Source organism: Polyodon spathula, chromosome 2 (genome assembly GCF_017654505.1).
Source record: "Polyodon spathula isolate WHYD16114869_AA chromosome 2, ASM1765450v1, whole genome shotgun sequence".
NCBI lineage: Eukaryota > Metazoa > Chordata > Actinopteri > Acipenseriformes > Polyodontidae > Polyodon > Polyodon spathula.
This window is the reverse complement of record NC_054535.1, coordinates 73,294,797-73,314,128: the sequence shown is the minus strand read 5'-3', so window position 1 is coordinate 73,314,128 and position 19,332 is coordinate 73,294,797. Positions and strand designations below refer to the sequence as shown.

Below are 19,332 nucleotides of genomic sequence, written 5' to 3'. Positions count from 1 at the left end.
GTAGAATAAATGATATTCATTTTACAATTATACCAATGAATTGTCACTTTTTTATGACTATTGTAAAATTTTACATGGAATTTATCAGGGGATGGATTGCTACCTTATTGGCTGTCTGTTCCATTAACATTTTTCAGTCAAAAGATGCTACTCAGGATAAAGACATTCTTCTTTATATGTATTGTTTTTTCCCCATTCTATTGTTCACGTTGATGAAGGACGAAGACAGCGTCCGGACAGCAATGGTAAATAAATAATATTTTACCTCAATAATCTTTGTCATCTACGTTTTCTAGAATTAAAATGAGTTACTAGTTGCATAAATATGTTGTACAGTACATTTTATGGCCAAATCAAGTGAATGTATATTACTGCTTTTCTTTAAGAAAAAAAAATTGTGCATCATTGTGCCTTTATCAATGAATGGAAAGTGGTTGTCATGATTGTTGCATGAGCAATATACTGTGTCTCACTGCTGAACCAATTCTCATGTTACAGTCGCATTAATGCAATCTGGAATCCCTCATCCTAGAAAAGCTTTAAGGCAAATGCTGAACTCGGCTCCCAATTTATAACCAGGATTAAATAGCAGTTGATGATTGATGTGATAAGGGTATTTCGGCTGGAAGAGTTGATGCTGATGGTTTTTGCTATCGTAAAATGGCTTGCATTGCATTTAAGATTTATTTTTTTATTTTTATGTGTTGTACCAGTGATTGTAAGAATTTCACACTAAGAGTACTGGGCTTTTCACTAGTCGGAGTACAGTTACACTGCACTGATGAGTACCAAACAAGGCGAAACATGCATACAGTAGCTGTACTCTGACTTTTAAAATGCTGTGAGTGTAGAAACCTTTTGGTGACTTTCACGCGACTTGATTGGCTCTTGTAATGCTGACATTTGCATATCCCGATGTACTAATATTAAATAGGTTAGACATTTAAATATTATGACAGTGTGGGGGATATACAGTGTTTTTTTTTTAATATCCAGGACAGATAGATTCAGCAGAAACTTGCAAGTATTTACATTTAGACCATGATTTGGTGTATGAACAGTTCATTTTGAAATGTAATGGGAAATTATCTGATGCCACAAAGGCTACTTGTCATTTGTATTTGTATTTTTTTGTTAAAATGATAGTTGTTAAAATAATAATAGTTAGTGTTGGGACGATATTGGAATTTTTGTATCACGATTCTCATCTGAAAAATTATCACGATAACTGCTTTTATCTCGGTAATTCATTTTTGGTGTTCTGAAACTTTAAAATTCCAGCCGCAATGCTTTATTTTTAATATCTTTCAAAACATGTAAATGTTTTTTTGTCTCAGTGCTGAACCCTCACCCGCCCACCCACACACCCACACACCCACACACACCCACACACACACACACACACACACACACACACACACACACACACAAAATGCAGCCTTTTAAGTTTTAGTTACTTTTAGGGCTTAGCTTACACTCATGCTCAGTATTTGCCACTCAGTAGTAGCATGTTTGTGTTCCTCCTTTAACATAAATGCACGAAAGCGAGGCTCAAATAACGTGATGCTGTGGAGAATCACAGTGAAAGTGGCACATCTCTCTACTTGATTGTCCACTTAAGCTCTTTTAGCATGGGATGCTCACTCTCCTGCGAAGTAAGCAGACCATCAAGAAATGACTACACAGGAGGACACACTGAAGGTGTCAGGAAACCAAAGGTTGCGGTCTTTTGCAAGCACTGCGTCCTGCTTCTCAAGAAATCATCATTGCTGCTGTAGAACCCCAACGAGTAAACACATCCTATAAAAATAATAATTGTGGATAATTATAACATTATGTTTTATGTTTTTATTGTTTATAGATAAGTATATATTTAAAATGGGTCAGCAATGTTTGCTTTTTATCTAAAATGTAAAAATAAACATTAACGTTACAAACTAGTAAAACAAGTTATGTGCATATTTCATAGTAATCAATAAATATTTCATAGAGTAATCATTATAACTGGTAAATACGGTATTCTAAAAATTAAGTATCATGTGTATCATTGAACATTTCTATTTAGTGCTGGGACAAATATTCAAAGATATTTTTTTGACATGTATTCGGATACAAAAATCAGATGTTCGTATTCGCTAGAAATGACAAAAATACCTTGCACTTATTTACCGCCTCACCAAAAGTTGCGCGACAGTTTAAAAAATGGAAAAAGGAAGCTCTGTTTTTTATATATATATATATATATTATATATATATATATATATATATATATATATATATATATATATATATATATATATATAAACTACTGACAACATTTCTCCCAAATTCCAAATAAAAATATTGTCATTTAGAGCATTTATTTGCAGAAAATGACAACTGGTCAAAATAACAAAAAAGATGCAGTGTTGTCAGACCTCGAGTAATGCAAAGAAAATAAATTCATATTCATTTTTAAACAACACAATACTAATGTTTTAACTTAGGAAGAGTTCAGAAATCAATATTTGGTGGAATAACCCTGATTTTCAAGCACAGCTTTCATGCGTCTTGGCATGCTCTCCACCAGTCTTTCACATTGATGTTGAGTGACTTTGTGCCACTCCTGGCGCAAAAATTCAAGCAGCTCGGCTTTGTTTGATGGCTTGTGACCGTCCATCTTCCTCTTGATTACATTCCAGAGGTTTTCAGTGGGGTTCGGGTCTGGAGATTGGGCTGGCCATGACAGGGTCTTGATCTGGTGGTCCTCCTTCCACACCTTGATTGACCTGACTGTGTGGCATGGAGCATTGTCCTGCTGGAAAAACCAATCCTCAGAGTTGCGGAACATTGTCAGAGCAGAAGCAAGCAAGTTTTCTTCCAGGACAACCTTGTACTTGGCTTGATTCATGCGTCCTTCACAAAGACAAATCTGCCCGATTCTAGCCTTGCTGAAGCACCCCCAGATGAGTCAGATTTTCAGCTTTGCTCAACACCTGGTCGTCTAATGGTTAGACGGAGACCTGGAGAGGCCTACAAGCCACAGTGGCTTGCACCCACTGTGAAATGTGGTGGAGGATCGGTGATGATCCTGGGGGTGCTTTAGCAAGGCTGGAATTGGGCAGCATTGGCATGAATCAAGCCAAGTACTAGGTTGTCCTGGAAGAAAACTTGCTTCCTTCTGCTCTGAAAATGTTCCCCAATCCAGCCCAATCTCCAGACCTGAACCCCACTGAAAACCTCTGGAATGTGATCAAGAGGAAGATGGATGGTCACAAGCCATCAAACAAAACCGAGCTGCTTGAATTTTTGCACCAGGAGTGGCATAAAGTCACCCAACATCAATGTGAAAGACTGGTGGAGAGCATGCCAAGATGCATGAAAGCTGTGCTTGAAAATCAGGGTTATTCCACCAAATATTGATTTCTGAACTCTTCCTAAGTTAAAACATTAGTATTGTGTTGTTTAAAAATGAATATGAACTTATTTTCTTCGCATTATTTGAGGTCTGACAACACTGCATCTTTTTTGTTATTTTGACCAGTTGTCATTTTCTGCAAATAAATGCTCTAAATGACAATATTTTTATTTGGAATTCGGGAGAAATGTTGTCAGTACTTTATAGAATAAAACAAAAATGTTCATTTTACCCAAACACATACCTATAAATAGTAAAACCAGAGAAACTGATAATTTTGCAGCGGTCTCAATTTTTTCCAGAGCTGTATATATATATATATATATATATATATATATATATATATATATATATATATATATATATATATATATATACACACACACACACACACCAAACCAAACCACAGGATCAACACAGCAGCTCAAGCCTCTTTTAAAAGTTTTAGACAGCAAAAAGTAAACAAACTACATTATGCACGCGCACGCATAGTGATCTCTATGGAAAGCCATCTGGATCAAAAAAGGGCTGGATATAAAATGGTGCTGTTTTAGCGCGAGTCAGAATCTCGTGGGACAAAAAACAAGGCAAACACATTCTTAAATGCCTTGCTTAAACAGTGCCCAACTTGCAAGAAATGTTGTGTAGTGGTTTTTATATAGATTGTGTATATTATATTTTATTGTTGCGACTTTGTTATGTGGAATGTAATAAATGAGAATCAAAATGGTGAGGTTTTTTCCCCTTAATTTTACAATGCCATTTCCACGTTTGTTTTATTTGAAGTGTTTAAAGTTACATTTTAGGTTTTGTTTGCCTGTTCAGCAACAAAAAGACACAAGTAAACCTCATGTTATTGCTTTATGAAAACTTGTCTATGGCCACTGTTTACTGTGAAGAAACGGTAATGGCAAGGAATGAAAATAAATAAAATGCGGTGTCAACTTTATATACTATTTATTTCGGGAATAAACAAAACAACGTGTAACTTGAACTGCTATTTGGCATCCTTTGTTTTGTAGTTACTTCACTGGGGTTAAGTAAGGCCTACACAACACATTCTTTACTCCTGGGATATTTTTTTTCTATATAGTGTATGTAGTGTTACCTCTTACTGTAAAATAAAGGCACACACACAGGGGCCACGCCCCCCTGCCCATGCTGCTATGCTTTCTGCATTCTGAACAATGTAATGGCTTTCATTTCTTTTTAAAAAACAAATATCCCCACGAATGTTTAAACTCTGCACGAATATCCGAACATGAAAATCCTGTGTTCTTCCCAGCACTATTTCTATTGCAATATTATCGAATTTTTGATAATCGTCCCAACACTAGTTGGATTTGCTTCAAGCTAATGATTTGCTTTGTGAAACTTAATTATAGCCTGCTGTGTATTTTAGATTCATGCTGATCATGACATTTGATTCTACTGTTGTAACCTGTTAGGAAGAAGATGAGGTTCCCGATGAGGAGACCCTCAATCAGATGATTGCTCGAAATGAGGAAGAGTTTGACCTCTTCATGGTAAGACATTGATAACTTTACATCTGATTAACACAATTGTTATGCTGCTGATATTTAAGCATAGGGAGGGCTTTTTATTAACACTGCATCAAGACAGTGTTATTTCAAATCTGAAAGGCTACTCAAACTTGACAGATTCCCAGACCACAATAACGGCAGGCTGAAGCACCACTCCCCTTAGTGTCAAGGTTGGTGATTGTCCTCTGGGTTGTGAAGAAGTGAAATCTCTGTAAGCACCTGACTGGCATCATGTAGCCACTGCAAGCCGCCTTGGATAAAGGCATCTGCTAAATTAACAAATAATCCTCATCAAACACTTTTGAGTGGGCCCTGGCGTTAATGGACTCACTGAGAGATCTAGTCTGTCTCTGATAGGAAGACTGTTTATAAAGTTACATGAAAAGTAAAATTACCTAGTTTTTGTGACCACATGATGAGTTTTTATTCAAGTGAAATAACAGTTATGCACGTATTACGTTCCAAAATATTGAGCTTTTGCATTAGATGTGCTTGCAGTATTAAGAGTAAAAACTGCAACAGCAATAATATCATAAAACTAGCAGGAGCAGTTAACCTATTATCTGTCTTGGATGTATAGCCTATCTGACTTACCGGCTTCATATGTAGGTGAGTAACGCTTTGGAGTTATACATGCAGTCTGTCTAGAGATCTGCCTATTTAGTTGTCTTGGAACTTGGAAAGGCCATTCTTTAGCACAAGTGATTGGAAGTGCAGTAATTAGGAAATATAAGGAGATGCCTGTATGTCATCTTTACATAGGTACATATGTCACAGATTCATTTATTTAGTTCGTTTTTGTTTTTCAGCGTATGGATCTGGATCGTCGCCGTGAAGAGGCACGCAGTCACAAGCGAAAGCCCCGCCTGATGGAGGAGGATGAGCTGCCATCTTGGATTATTAAGGATGACGCGGAGGTGGAGAGACTGACATGTGAAGAGGAAGAAGATAAGCTATTTGGGAGGGGCTCTCGTGGCCGCAGAGATGTGGATTACAGTGATGCGCTCACTGAGAAGCAGTGGCTAAGGGTATGTGTTACAAATCTCTTTTTGTTAATAGCAAGTATACTCAGCTTTTTTTGAAGAAATGTGGTAATGAGTTGGCGAAATTATGGCTGAACTGTTGTTTTGGTTGCTACATCCCCCTTTTCTTTCCCCCTGTTTTTTTTCATTCTGTTGTTACAGTCTTGGGTTACATTTACAGGGTTCAATAGATCTTGTGTTAAAGAATTTACAACATTTAATAATCTGTGTTTGGAAAAAAAATGCATCTGTGCCATGGAGGACTAGTTACAGTGGTGCAGTAGTTGTGTTTATAGAATAGATACCATCAAACCCATTTTCCTGCTTTCTGTGTAACCTCATAAATGGTCCAATTTTCATTAGCTACGTTTACACAAGCAGCAAAGAGGTCATATTCCGGAAGGTTTTGCTAGTGTAAACACTACTGATCGCGTTCCGGAATGTGTCCTCTTATCCTCTGAAAAGTTGGGGTTCTATTCCGGCACAGTTGGAATATTTGCTAGTGTAACTGTGCTGAGGCCATGTTCTGGAACGATTCCAGAAAATTCCCAGGAGACACTGCACGCAAGCCAGCAGCATCATCACCTTGCTGCATTCCCGTGATTAACTTGGACGTAGCATTAAATACAGTGATGAAATATTCACTGCGTTGTACAATACATGAACATCGTAAAATAAAATAAGATGAAATATGTGTTGGTTACCTTTCGAAAGATTTTTCTAATCCTCTTCATCAGCGTCCACCGCAAGCACTGAAGAAGGTAGTATTTTCAAATGATGGTGCTCGATGATATCATCATTACACCATAGTGACTTCACCTTACAAAGTGTGCGTGCTGTTTCTCTTCTCCTGAGAGAAGTACCCCCAGCTGTTTCATATCAGTGTGCGAAAAGGCAGTACTTTCCAAAAAAAGACGCACGTTGCAAGAGTGTGGATGATGTAATTCCAACCTGTCACGTGGGAAACTCCAACCAGAAATTATGTCCAAGTCTGACGTGTAAATCAGCCTTAAGTCTCAACCTTAAAATTGTAGCCTTATGTAAACACCTGCTATTCTTTGAGGATATATATGTTACCAACACAGGGTTAGAAACTAACAAAATTGTGTTACTAGTCCGAAGGACAAATACCTTTTGAAACTTGCTAGTCCTGGAGTCGAAATCAACAACAGCTGTTGGGGTCTCAAAAATATTAGGCTTAAATTTTATTTTCCTAAAAAATATGTGCCACTCTGGCTTTTGTCATACTGGACACAAACCTTGCAGTACATCTTATTTCTTGAAGGTGTAGACTTACTGCAGCTAGTCAAATTGTGAAGCCAGGTTACTTGAAAAATGCACCGCCTCTTTTCTCTGTCATATTCCTTGTGTTTGCGAATTATCGTCTTTTTTTCTTTTAAGTTCTTTTAAGATATTGTAAACTAAATCTACTTTTTCAACATCAAAACACAAAATAGCTCAAGTGAATAGCCATTTCCTTACATTACGTTATTTTGAAACTGACCATATTAAATTGTTATATGAATATTTTTCACTAAATCTTAATACAAATACGTTAGTATTAAGACATAGTTAAGCAATCATCCCTTAAATCTATATGGTTATAAATACTTTAATATTTTACAGTGATTAAAGATTGACCTTCCAAATAATTGCTGTTTTCAAGTAACTGAGCTTTTTCAAAAAATAAATACATAATTGGAAATGGCAGTTTTTATACTGTTTTGATATCTAAAAATCACATGTTGTTTATACCGACAGTTAAATCACAGCGATGAATAAATCAATAGCATAAGATAATCACACAGACAAAATTCAACGGAACACTGATGCATTCGCGTATCTCAAAAATGTTGGCATGACAAGGGAAGATGAAGGGAGGTTTCAGTTCTGAGTGAGTGTAAGCATTATGAATGTTTGTTCACCACTGCTACACCCCTGTTAGAAAATTGACTTTTCCTTCATTTTTCAAACTCAAGCCTGTAAACGTGAGAGCATATCTGTGCACTTTTTTTAAGCACTTGCCCACAGGACTACAGAGACACAGACATCAACTAGTTCTCATTAGTTTTAATAAGCCTCGGGCGAACGGGCGATCATTGTTTTTTTACCCTGCCAACACAACCCCAGTCCCAACCCCCTCCACACCACTTTTGATGCAAAACAAAGGTGTACATGTTTTGATTAGTACCATTGTATTTGAAATGTCTGCATGTGATTCACTGGTTGTGGAATAAACGTTCCTTTGCTGCCTGTGTAGCCCATGCAGGTGTGCACAATACTAAAACGGAATTGAGAAGCAAAGGGCTTGTTGAAAAGTGTGGCAGAGCTGCTGACACTTCCTTGGTAGACAATAGGTAATAAATGAGATTGCAGTAGAACTGCTGTCATCAGTTGCAGGGAGTAAGACTGTTGTTTTAACAGTATTTGTGTGATTTTTAAATCGTTAACTTACAGTAAAGATATATTTGTTAGAATTTATTTCAAGTCTGCTTCATTGTAGTAGAGCCACCGTTACGGGTAATGTAAATCAAATCACAGCTGTTCAAGAGACTTGCAGCGGTGTATTTGAACTCACTGTTTCAGTCGAAAAACTTAAGATTTATTATGCAACTGATGTAGACTCATCTGCTTTTTTTGTGCCAGTGATAATTAGTGTATTGTATTTGTTACATCATGTTGCTTTGTGAATGTAAAAAAAAAATAATACTGGGGTGGCTACATGGTGCACGCTATCCATCGGAGCATAAAATGGAACAAACTCATTACTAACAGTAAAAAGAATTACATTGAAAATGATGGTATTAGTGTAAGTCATTGTTTTGCATACCTAATTGACAGTTCCATTAGTAATAAAGGAACTATGAGCCTTGCAGTCTGATATAATAAAACATAACTACACTACTACACTGGCACCTTCTGTTGCCACCCGCCCTTCGTTAGCTATTAGAAGATCTATATGCCCTGAAACCAAAATGAGTTATTTAAATACAAATAATAAATAAGTTACTAATAACATGTTTTTCCAAAAATGTTGTTTTATCATAATTTTCCTATCAGGCCCCAAATTTAATCCGCCCAGAGAGTTTGTTAAAGAAAAATTGTTAACTTGTGCTTTTCCATAGATATTTCAAATGATCAACCACATGTATTGAAAAAATACAGGGCATGACATTTTGTGATCCAACAAGTTAGTCATTTTGTTTCTTTTGTCCCAAGCTCACAAAATATATTAGCATACAGTAAAAAAAAAACATTACAACAAATACTGTAGTTAAAAATCTACTGGCAACTGTAAAGTTAAATATTGACAGGTTCAACAGTCAAATATGTGATCCTGATAAACTCTGTCCCAGGCATCATACTTAAAGTACACGTAGATCCAGTGGTCATTCTTATTCTGCAATCAACATCCAAAATGAGGCCAAGTAAAAAAAAATCTGATAGCTTAAACAGCACCAAAAAAATCCAGATAAGTAGTAGTCAACATTAAAACAAGCAGAAGGAGGAAGGCTTCAGGCCTTGCAGTGGGAAGAATGAAACAGCAGAGTAGGAGACCACAATCCATTCAGTATAACCTTTTCAGAAAGAAAAATAAAATGACTTGTATATGAAAACAGCATTCCCACAGCCCTCTGTCTTTACTGATCAGCTGATGAAGAGACTAGCTGCACGCTGCTTTGCCGGGTTGTTAATTTTATCCCCTCTAACTGTGATTTCTGATAGCCGGCCTGCTGATTGCAGTAAGGTAAATATCCTTCTTTATTGTCATCTGGAAGATTCAGCAGGGCTACATCACAGGCATGTGTAGGTGTGCAACAGATCACAGACAGCATAGGCAGCGTCGTGCTTGTGAACAGTATTCAGCATGAATCATGACAGTATGCGTGCTGCAGTTGTTGTTTTACATGATCTGTTGTCCTCTGGATTTATGCAGAAAAAATCCACATCTCTGATGTGTGGCTTTTTACAGCAGCATTTAACAGGAAACCTATCGCAGTCGAATGAATGTTAATGGAGATTTTCTTTTTTTCTTTTCTTGTACTCACCGATCTTGTATCCTTTTACAAATGGTTATCTGCATACTGAAGGATTGTGATGGAGATTTGCTGTTCCTTATTAGGCCTTGTTCCATAGAGTCCCTGAGGACCTGCATTTGTGTTTGTACTCCGGATTCTAACATTAATAGAACTCAGACTGTGGAGCTAAACTCTCACTGGTGATTTTTTTTTTTTTTAATGAAGCTGAGATGCCTGCCACTACTTGATGTGTTTTCTTTATGCTGCTTTCCCTGCAAATCGTCATGTGTAATGTGGCCTTGATGTAATCGTCTTTATTTACATGATCATCAATGTTAGCAGTATTTGTTGCAAAAAATGAAAAGAAAAAGCTAATCTTGTCTACAGACAGGAGATGGAAAGGTTAACAATGTGAATACCTCCATGTGAAAGTGGAATGAGATGCAAGAGAAAAGCTCTGAGAAAAAGATTACACAAAGGGCTAATTAAATTTTTTTATAGAAGGTTTAAACGAGTCTGCTTTTTACCTAACGGGTGGTACTTTTTGTTTGGAATTGAAGTAAAGGAACAAGTATTTGGTCTCTTGTTTCGTATACAATGGGCAGCATAATTGTGTGGAATTTTAGAATTCTTTTTTTTTTCTTTTTATTGGTATAAACAGTTGGTATACGTAAATCCTATTTACTGTTTTCATTTGTGGTTCTTAATCTTTTTAGTATTTGAATTAAAGCTAACCAAATCCATGTTCAATCATCTCTTTAAAGTAAAATACAGTTTTCTTTCCATCCCACGTTGCCTTTTTTAGAATTTATATGCTGTTTTCTTCCACAGTAGTGATGTGCTGACCTCCAAATTTTATAATAATGCACATAACTATTCCCTAATAAAATAATTTGATGGTGTAAAATAATATTATACATAAGTAATTAGGTTCAGAACAGGTAAAGTTTTTTTTTTTTTTTTTTTTTTTTAATAGCATAAAAATGTAAGGCAACTGGTGAACATAGTTAGGCTGTTTTAATTTAGCTAGCTGTCTATAACAAGGTAGCTATTCTCTGCAGATTCTTAAACGTTTGTCTAATTCATACACCATTTTGTTTCAAAAGACATGAAGACATGGAATTGGTTAATATAAACCCTATTGGATATTTAAGAAAAGTATTTTGATTCAAGAAGGGTGTCATGGTAAAACTATGAAATTTCCATAATTATCACTGGGGTTCACAAACTTTTTCTCGGCACTGTACAGTAGCACACTATTTTTTGTTTTTGTTTTTTTTTTGTTCTTTTTTAATTATGGTAACTGTGAACACTATAGAGCAGCCTCACTGCGTGTACAGTCTGCATGTATAACATTGCGTGGGAAAACTGAGCCCTCTGATTTTTGAGAAGAGGCATGTCAAAAATATTGAAACATAATGAAAAAATTGTGTAACCAAAATACATTAATTTGCAAATTATGTGAACATGAAACCTGTTTCATTTGTAACGTATAAAACAGAACCTTGCAGGTGAACAAGAATTAAAGTCGGACTGAATTGTTTCAGGTATTGGGATCATTTTCAAGAGACTTCAGAAAAGTTCTGAAAAATTGAAAGTGAAGACCCATATCTGCATTGTGAGATTCTTTTTGGGTAGGAAGTTAAGACCGTTCCATGTGGACACAGGAGAATCTGGCAGCCTCACACCTACCATCTGCCCTTTACCGAAGTTGGTTGTGTCTGCTTACTCATTTTGGTTGAAACTGACTTGCACAGGTTGATGCAACTTTTTTTATATAACATAATGTCAGGGATGCATCATTTTTTGGTCCAGCATATTTAAATGCTGCTGTGATTTGGCATCTTCAGATGGCATTTTCCGAAACTGACTGTGGGCATTACCGTATGTTGCCAGAAAGTGCATAAGGAATGGGGAGGGGTTGGTGGTCGGAAAGGTGTAAATTGGAAGCAGTTTGAATGAATTCCATGCTAATATGTGCACTGTGTATATCTTAATCTGCACAGTATTATAAATGTCATGAACAGCTAGCAAATAAAGCCTGAAAGTAATTATCAATTCTGTTACATTCCCTTGGCCTTTTCCCATTAAAAATAGTGATGAAATCTGTCACACACGTTTCCCGACCGCTGCAATGCTGCCACTATATTGTATGTATTTCACCCTTGACTGACGGCAGACTAAATGGAGGGCATTGCATGTGGAGGGTCTGGTTTAATTTCAGTAATTCTCTGATCAAAGTATTTGGAAGTTCTGCTTAATATTGTGATTGAAAGGATGTCTGCGTCAAATAACATCAAATCCTTCGTATTGGTGCTGTTCTAGGTATGACATCATGGCCTTTGTTGCAAAAAGTAACCAGTGAAGCACAGTTTTTTAAATGCAGCCTACATGGAACTGTGTGACAGTATTTAGATTTGTAAGCTGAAAACTTGAGCTGCAGGGATCATAGATAGCTCCTGGCTTATTTTCTAAGAACACAGTAATTGTAAGTACCGATATGTTTGTTAGTTTCTGTACATTAGAACTAATGTACGTGTTTACAGCGCATCTAAAAACTTCAAACATAAACCTTATGTTAAATCCTTCAGTATCTATAGATTAGAGCATCAATGTTCTGCTACATTACAACCAGGGACTTTTTAAACCAGCTTATAATTTACTGAACATGATTTAAAATAATTGACTGTTATTGTAACTGACTGTACACAAACATTGCATTTCAAAGAGGAAGGCATTCCTATCAGGAGCTAACTAGTAGATAAACCAGTAGAATTATCTTAGCTAAATTGTGTTTTTAACAAAATTAGCTACCCTAAGTATTCACCTGACAGAAGTTGTTTAGTGGTAAAATTCAACATTGTATTCTTTGAAATGTAATTATCAAATGTATTGCTTATACTTGAGAAGTCAGGTCAAGTAAAGTAAAGCAAATGTACTGTACTATTAATTAATATATCTTGTTCTCGTGTGTTTTTCTTTTAATTTTCATTATTATTAAATGTAGTAAGTCACAATAAGTATTTGCTGGTTCAGTGCTGTTGTTTTTTGTGATCTTTTTCTCACCTATTGGAAAATGTACAGCTGCATTACGCTTGTTTGTACTGTACTGTACGTCATGCAGGTCTGTGAGGAGAGGGCAAAAAGTGGTACCTGTACAAGAATATAGCACTCTATTACCTTTGATTGGCTATCTAACAACAAGCACAAGTTACTTCACCTACTGTATCACACTCAAGAGAATTGTACGTTAGACCAAATATGAAAAAAGGAGGAAGCGGCACTGCTATTAAAACAAAAAATGTCAGTACTGTAGGTAGGTTTCATTTCACCAAATGTATGCCAGGATATATTGTAGAAGTGTCAGTTCCTTTTCCACCTTTTTTGGTTGTTGTCATTTTAGAGAGAAACAATATATTCTGGAAAACTTCAAGTACAGAAGACTAAATTTATTTCTGCTGTGTTTTGATAGGCAGTGGAGGACGGGAACTTGGAGGAAATGGAGGAGGAAATCCGCCTTAAGAAACGCAAGCGTAGACGACATGTTGATAAAGATCCTGGAAAGGAGGAAGGAGAAAAACTGAAGAAGAGGCGAGGTAGACCTCCAGCAGAAAAGCTCTCTCCAAACCCACCTAAACTGACGAAGCAGATGAATGCCATTGTTGATACTGTAATAAATTACAAGGATGGGTAAGCTTACAATAAAAACTTCACACATTTCAGATTTTGTTGGTATTTGGTGCAGTTAACACAAACACAAAGGGGAATATGATTATGAACATAAATGTGATTATGAACATTAATTGTTCTTTACCAACAGTTGCCAATTTTTTTTTCAAAACCAATATTTCCTATTTTTAGTGTGGTTTGTTTTTTGGTGGTGGTGATACTTTAGTTTGGGAATCTGCTATAGGTGGTTATATACAATATTAACAAATTAGAAAAAACTGTAACAGCTATAGATCATGATTAGAAAAATTACCCTGAGTGACAATACACTTAGTCAGCACTCTGATATCCGTTACCCAGATACACATCAGTAGCGTCTTACCGCCCTTGTATTAAGAATAAAATCAATCCCCATTTTATATATATATATATATATATATATATATATATATATATATATATATATATATATATAACGTTGTTTAATGCACGTGAACATCAGTGTGTGATAAAAGACTGAGACAGTGGTCAAACGGACCATGTTTCTGTGAGAGAAGTTACAATGTTAGTAATGCGGTGACTTAGTAGGCAGTGTAATCACCTTGTTCGTAACAAGGCGGTCAGTTAATCATTAAACAGTTCAGAGGCATGTTTACACTGAAGCAATGTACCGTGTCCGTGGCGGCAGTGATGCGGTATCACTTGAAGTGTAAATGGGAAATGGCGGTAAAAATGCAGCCGCACTTTATTCCACCACTGAATCATCTGTCAAGGTGGTTCAGTGGTGGCACAGTGCAGGTACACATTTTTTTTTGTACATTGAACTTGAGGGTACATTCATTTTAATAGGCAATGCGACATTTAGGCTACTGCTTTTAAAAAAAAAAAAAAAAAAAATGTAAAGTATTTTTAAAGACCATCTACCAACAGTTTTGAACAATTTAATTGTACACTATGTTCTGAATATTAGCTTTAAAAAAAAAGAAAGAAAGAAAAAACAGTGGTTTTGGTATTGTTAGGTAGAGTAACATTACCAGTCAGTGTTTTATTATTATTATTATTATTATTATTATTATTATAAATAAATAAATACATGTGTAGCACTTATTTATGGTTTTGTAATGTATATTAAATCTTAAATGGAAGGTCAAGTTGTTCACGCCAATCTCGGGATCTCTGTACCGATGTACAAAACAGCTTTAAACCTGTGCTTACGGCCACAATTGTAGGATGCACTTTTGCTATCAGCTGTTGTCATCAGCATTTTTACAAAAAATTGTTATCCTTCTTAAAGTAGTCCTGTAGTTTGTAATAGAAGTACTAATGTTCTCTTCAGTTAAGGTAACCATATGGCTCTGTTTTCAGTGGGACAGTTTGAGATAGCAACTTGCAAGTTTTATCTGTCTCAGGTACTATTTTTACCTTTAAGAGAAGCAAGAGTATGCTTACCAGAGTGCATTGGGTTGTGAGTTGAAAAGCCTGAACTGTCTTGCTGAACACGGAGCCATATGGTCACCTTATATTCAGTGCATCACAAGGACTTAATCAGACGATTGTGTGGGTGATTTGACTACAAACATTTAAAATCCGTGCTGGTTATCAGAGACTCCGATTCTGAACGTACAATCAAAACTGGTATGTAAGGAATTGGACACTGATTTATTTGTGCTTATTCAATGGAAAGACTTATTTGATTTCCTGACAGAAAATAACTTCATTGATGCCCATTGATAGAAATTACAGAAGTCTGGCGCTATATGTATTTTCATGTAAAAAAAAAATTAAAAAATTAAAAAAAAAACGGTAGTTTTTGTTAGGAAATGTACTAACCAACCATGGGACCTCCAAGAAACGGGTGTATTTAACTTGAAATCATGTGAAAAAAACCTTAATTTCACACAGGTCGACTCCATTCAACTAATTATGTGACTTCTAAAGACAATTTGTTGCAGCAGAGCTTATTTAGATGTGTCATAGCAAAGGGGGTGAATACTTATGCAATCAATTATTTTCTATTTTCTATTTGTAATTAATTTAGAACAATTTGTAGATTTTATTTTTCACTTTGACATTATGGACTTTTTTTTGTTGATTAGTGGCAAAAACTCCTAATTAAATCCATTTTGATTCCATGTTGTAACACAATAAAATATGGAAAAGCCCAAGGTGGGGGGGGGGGGGGGGGGATACTTTTGAGAGCCACTGTATATAATAATTTACATCTGATTTCTAAACTACAGTATTACCACCATAGTAAAACAGTGAAATCGTGGTAAACACAGGTAAGCAAGGTAACATACAGACATGCATGGTAAACCATTAAAAAAAATTAAAAACATGGTAACACACACATCCAATGTGTATTACAGCCATGAATGCAAATACATCCATTTATTGTGTTTACAGAGCGAGTCGCCAGCTAAGCGATGTTTTCTACCAGCTCCCATCTAGAAAAGAACTCCCTGAATATTACGAGTTGATCAGAAAACCTGTAGACTTCAAAAAGATAAAGGTAAGAGCCCTGGTATAAATCCCGAAATACCGTGACGCATGACACTTATACTTTTATCTGTATTTCTGTTATTGTAAAGAGCTGATCTGACTTTATATATTCAGCATTATGAAAACTCCTCAGGCAAAATGCAACAATACCCTTCACTTTATTTTTTTATAAATGTAGTCATCGACAATTTTTTACCCCGGTTTTTCTCCACAATTTGTTATGCCCAATTATTATCTCTATCCTCGGCTCACCACTCGCAACCCCCCCAAGGCTGGAGCACGCGTCTTCCGAGACATGCTCCTGCCAATCTGTCATTTTACATGCTTTGGATCTACAGCGAGGCCGTCCGACCTATAGTGCCAGAGGACAACACAGAACTAAGAGGCTCCACTCAGAACCACAGGCGCCCTATCAGCCACAGGTCGCTGCTGCGTGGTGAGCCGTGAATTCCCCTGCCGACCTAAGCCTTCCCTACCCGGGCAGCGCTCGGCCAATTGTGTGCCACCCCCTAGGAACTCCCGGTCACGGTCAGCTGTGACATAGCCTGGGCTCGAACCTGCGATCCTCAGGCTATAGGGCACATCCGCGTGGAGCGCATTTGTTGGATGCGCTGCTAGGGAGCCCCTGATACCCTTCACTTTTAACTCGTTTCCATAGTCAAGCCAACTCGAGTGCACTCAAGCTGTCCCGGGTTAGCCAGAATTTTCCAAAACTCGAGTTGAGACATAACGCGAGTTGGCTAAAAAAAATTGCATTTCCAGGGTGTCCTGAGTTTCTCGAGTTATTACGTGAGCTAGACAAGTCTTCACTCATGTAATCGCGAGAGATGACCAGATGGTAACCAGGTAACCAGATTACTGTGTCATCGTTATTGACATTGTGATAGTGGACATTGCATAATGCGCTGTCATGTTAAATCTTTTTTTTTTACAATTAAATTACAAGTAAGCTATTATTTTGTTTTTGTAACCGTTATTTGCAGCTGACACTGGCTTTAGAGATTGTTGCTAAGACCTGGGATTCCATGATTTAGTGACGTCTTTTCTGCTCAGAATTAATTTAGTCCAGCCTGCATAGTGAAATGGTACCATAGAACTCGGGTACGCATCCGAATTGGAGCCCAGCTCGAGTTTTACAAAAACATGGAAACGCAGCATTGGAGGGGCAATCGGGGCGTGTACTCGAGTTGGCTTGACTATGGAAACAACGTATTTGACATAAATGCAACCCTGTAGGCATACCCATCATGTTAATACTTCCTGCCATATCAGGTTAAACTCTAGCCTTCAAGTAAACAAATATTTCGGCTAGTGCCTCCATTAATGCATGTCATATCAGCAATCATTTGTCATTTGGTCTCATATTAAATTAATTTATTAGGATAAATACCCATTAGTAATGGTTACATTTCTATTTCAGGTAACCAGGGTTATGATAACAACCAAATGTTACATTAAATGAATACACCAGGGAAAATGTGTCAGTGTATTGAACTTAACCTCTCACTTAAAACAGCTACATTTGTTTTTCTGTGTATTATCTATACATGAACACAAATGTTTTGTTATTGTTTTGGTGTTGTTTATACTACCATAAGCCTACTTATATGTGAAAAGATATATTGGAACTGTATACGTTATTTACTAAAGGGTCTGAAATAATGCATTTATGATGATTGGTCTTTTTAGGAAAGAGTTCGTAACCACAAATACCGGAGTGTAGGAGACCTGGAGAAGGATATCATGCTTCTGTGTCACAATGCTCAGACTTTCAATCTGGAGGGATCACAGGTTTGTGCCCTCTTGTGGCAAATACTGTTATTGCAGTGCTTAGAGAATTTTGGTTTTATATATATATATATATATATATATATATATATATATATATATATATATATATATATATATATATATATATATATATATATATATCTTTATATCTTCATCTTCTAAGGCAGGTGTTCCCAAACTTTCTAGGCTTAAGGGGCCCTACTCACTTTTTTATTTTTATATCTTTTTTGTTGCCAGAAGATACTGGTGTTTGTCCCATCGAGGGGTTATATAGTTGTCACATCTTACCCGGTTTCACATTGTAAGACATTACTTTCTGGGACCATACGATAATATGTAAACATACAATTTTAAGAGAATGATTAAAAGAAGACTATGAACCACACAATCTTTGGTCTTGAGGTGAGAGAGGGATTGCATTACATCCTAAATATTTATACAGTAGTTTGGAAAATGTATTATTAACAGTTTGTCTGCAATTCTAAATGTACTTCGAGAAAGATCATGTTAGTTTAAGTACAGCACATAACTGAGTTAAAAAGGGGGGTATCCTGGACGAGCAATTTCATTTTGTTGAGGTCCTTGCTTCATATTACCAATCAGATATCATTTTCTGAAAACTGAAATGTTTGGAGGCCATCAGGCTTTTCTACCAACACCTGTAAACAAGTTTTTATGCAAGAATTTTGTGTTTTATAGTGGGATGTAATTTTGAGAAATTACACAAATACATTGCTCCCCAGTCTTTGACAATTCTTTGCCTTCTCTGCTTCTGTGTATGCAGATCTATGAGGATTCCATTGTTCTTCAGTCTGTTTTCAAGAGCGCCAGGCAGAAGATTGCTAAAGAAGATGAGAGTGATGAAGACAGTGTTGACGATGAGGATGAAGAAGATGAGGAATCTGAATCTGAGTGTAAGTCCTGATGCTTCATTACTGTTGCTTCTATAACAGGATTCTGTTTGCTTTTTAAATCACAACGCACTTTCTAAACACGATTCACTTCTATGCTATTACGTGTCATGCTCCTGTTCACACTGGTAAGAACAGAGTTTCAGGCCCATGCTTCCACGTGGTTTATTATCATGTGCATACTCAGTTTTGCCTGATAAAGGGCCAGTCAAGTCAGGTTATCTAGGGATACATGTAGGGGTTGATTGGTCTAAAAAAATGAATAGTCTCAAAACTTCTGATGTTGTTATTTTTCGTTCTTCGTCAATTTAATAAATCCACTGATTTCATATCGTACTTCTCGTCAATGACTACTCTGTCCAGTATGTGTTGCACTGATTAAGTTTTTGGCAATTCTTTCAAAAAATACCGGTCTGACATTGTTTTTGTTCCTCAATCAATATAATTTTTTTTTCTAATTCTCTAATAATCTGCTCC

At 36.4% G+C, this 19,332-nt stretch overlaps 1 protein-coding gene across 4 annotated transcripts in view; it reads left to right on the top strand.

The window, feature by feature from the left end:
• LOC121300231 (probable global transcription activator SNF2L2) overlaps positions 1-19,332 on the top strand; it is a 51,843-nt gene that overhangs the window by 25,916 nt on the left and 6,595 nt on the right. For 2 of the 4 annotated variants that reach the window (XM_041228746.1, XM_041228731.1), the window contains exons 27-33: positions 219-245; positions 4,846-4,923; positions 5,751-5,969; positions 13,455-13,672; positions 16,058-16,163; positions 17,843-17,944; positions 18,729-18,858. In XM_041228746.1, coding sequence (XP_041084680.1) covers positions 219-245; positions 4,846-4,923; positions 5,751-5,969; positions 13,455-13,672; positions 16,058-16,163; positions 17,843-17,944; positions 18,729-18,858 — 880 coding nt within the window. Of the gene's footprint in view, positions 1-218; positions 246-4,845; positions 4,924-5,750; positions 5,970-9,468; positions 9,712-13,454; positions 13,673-16,057; positions 16,164-17,842; positions 17,945-18,728; positions 18,859-19,332 lie in introns of those variants that run through there. The other 2 variants (XM_041228739.1, XM_041228754.1) reach the window with 2 other exon arrangements.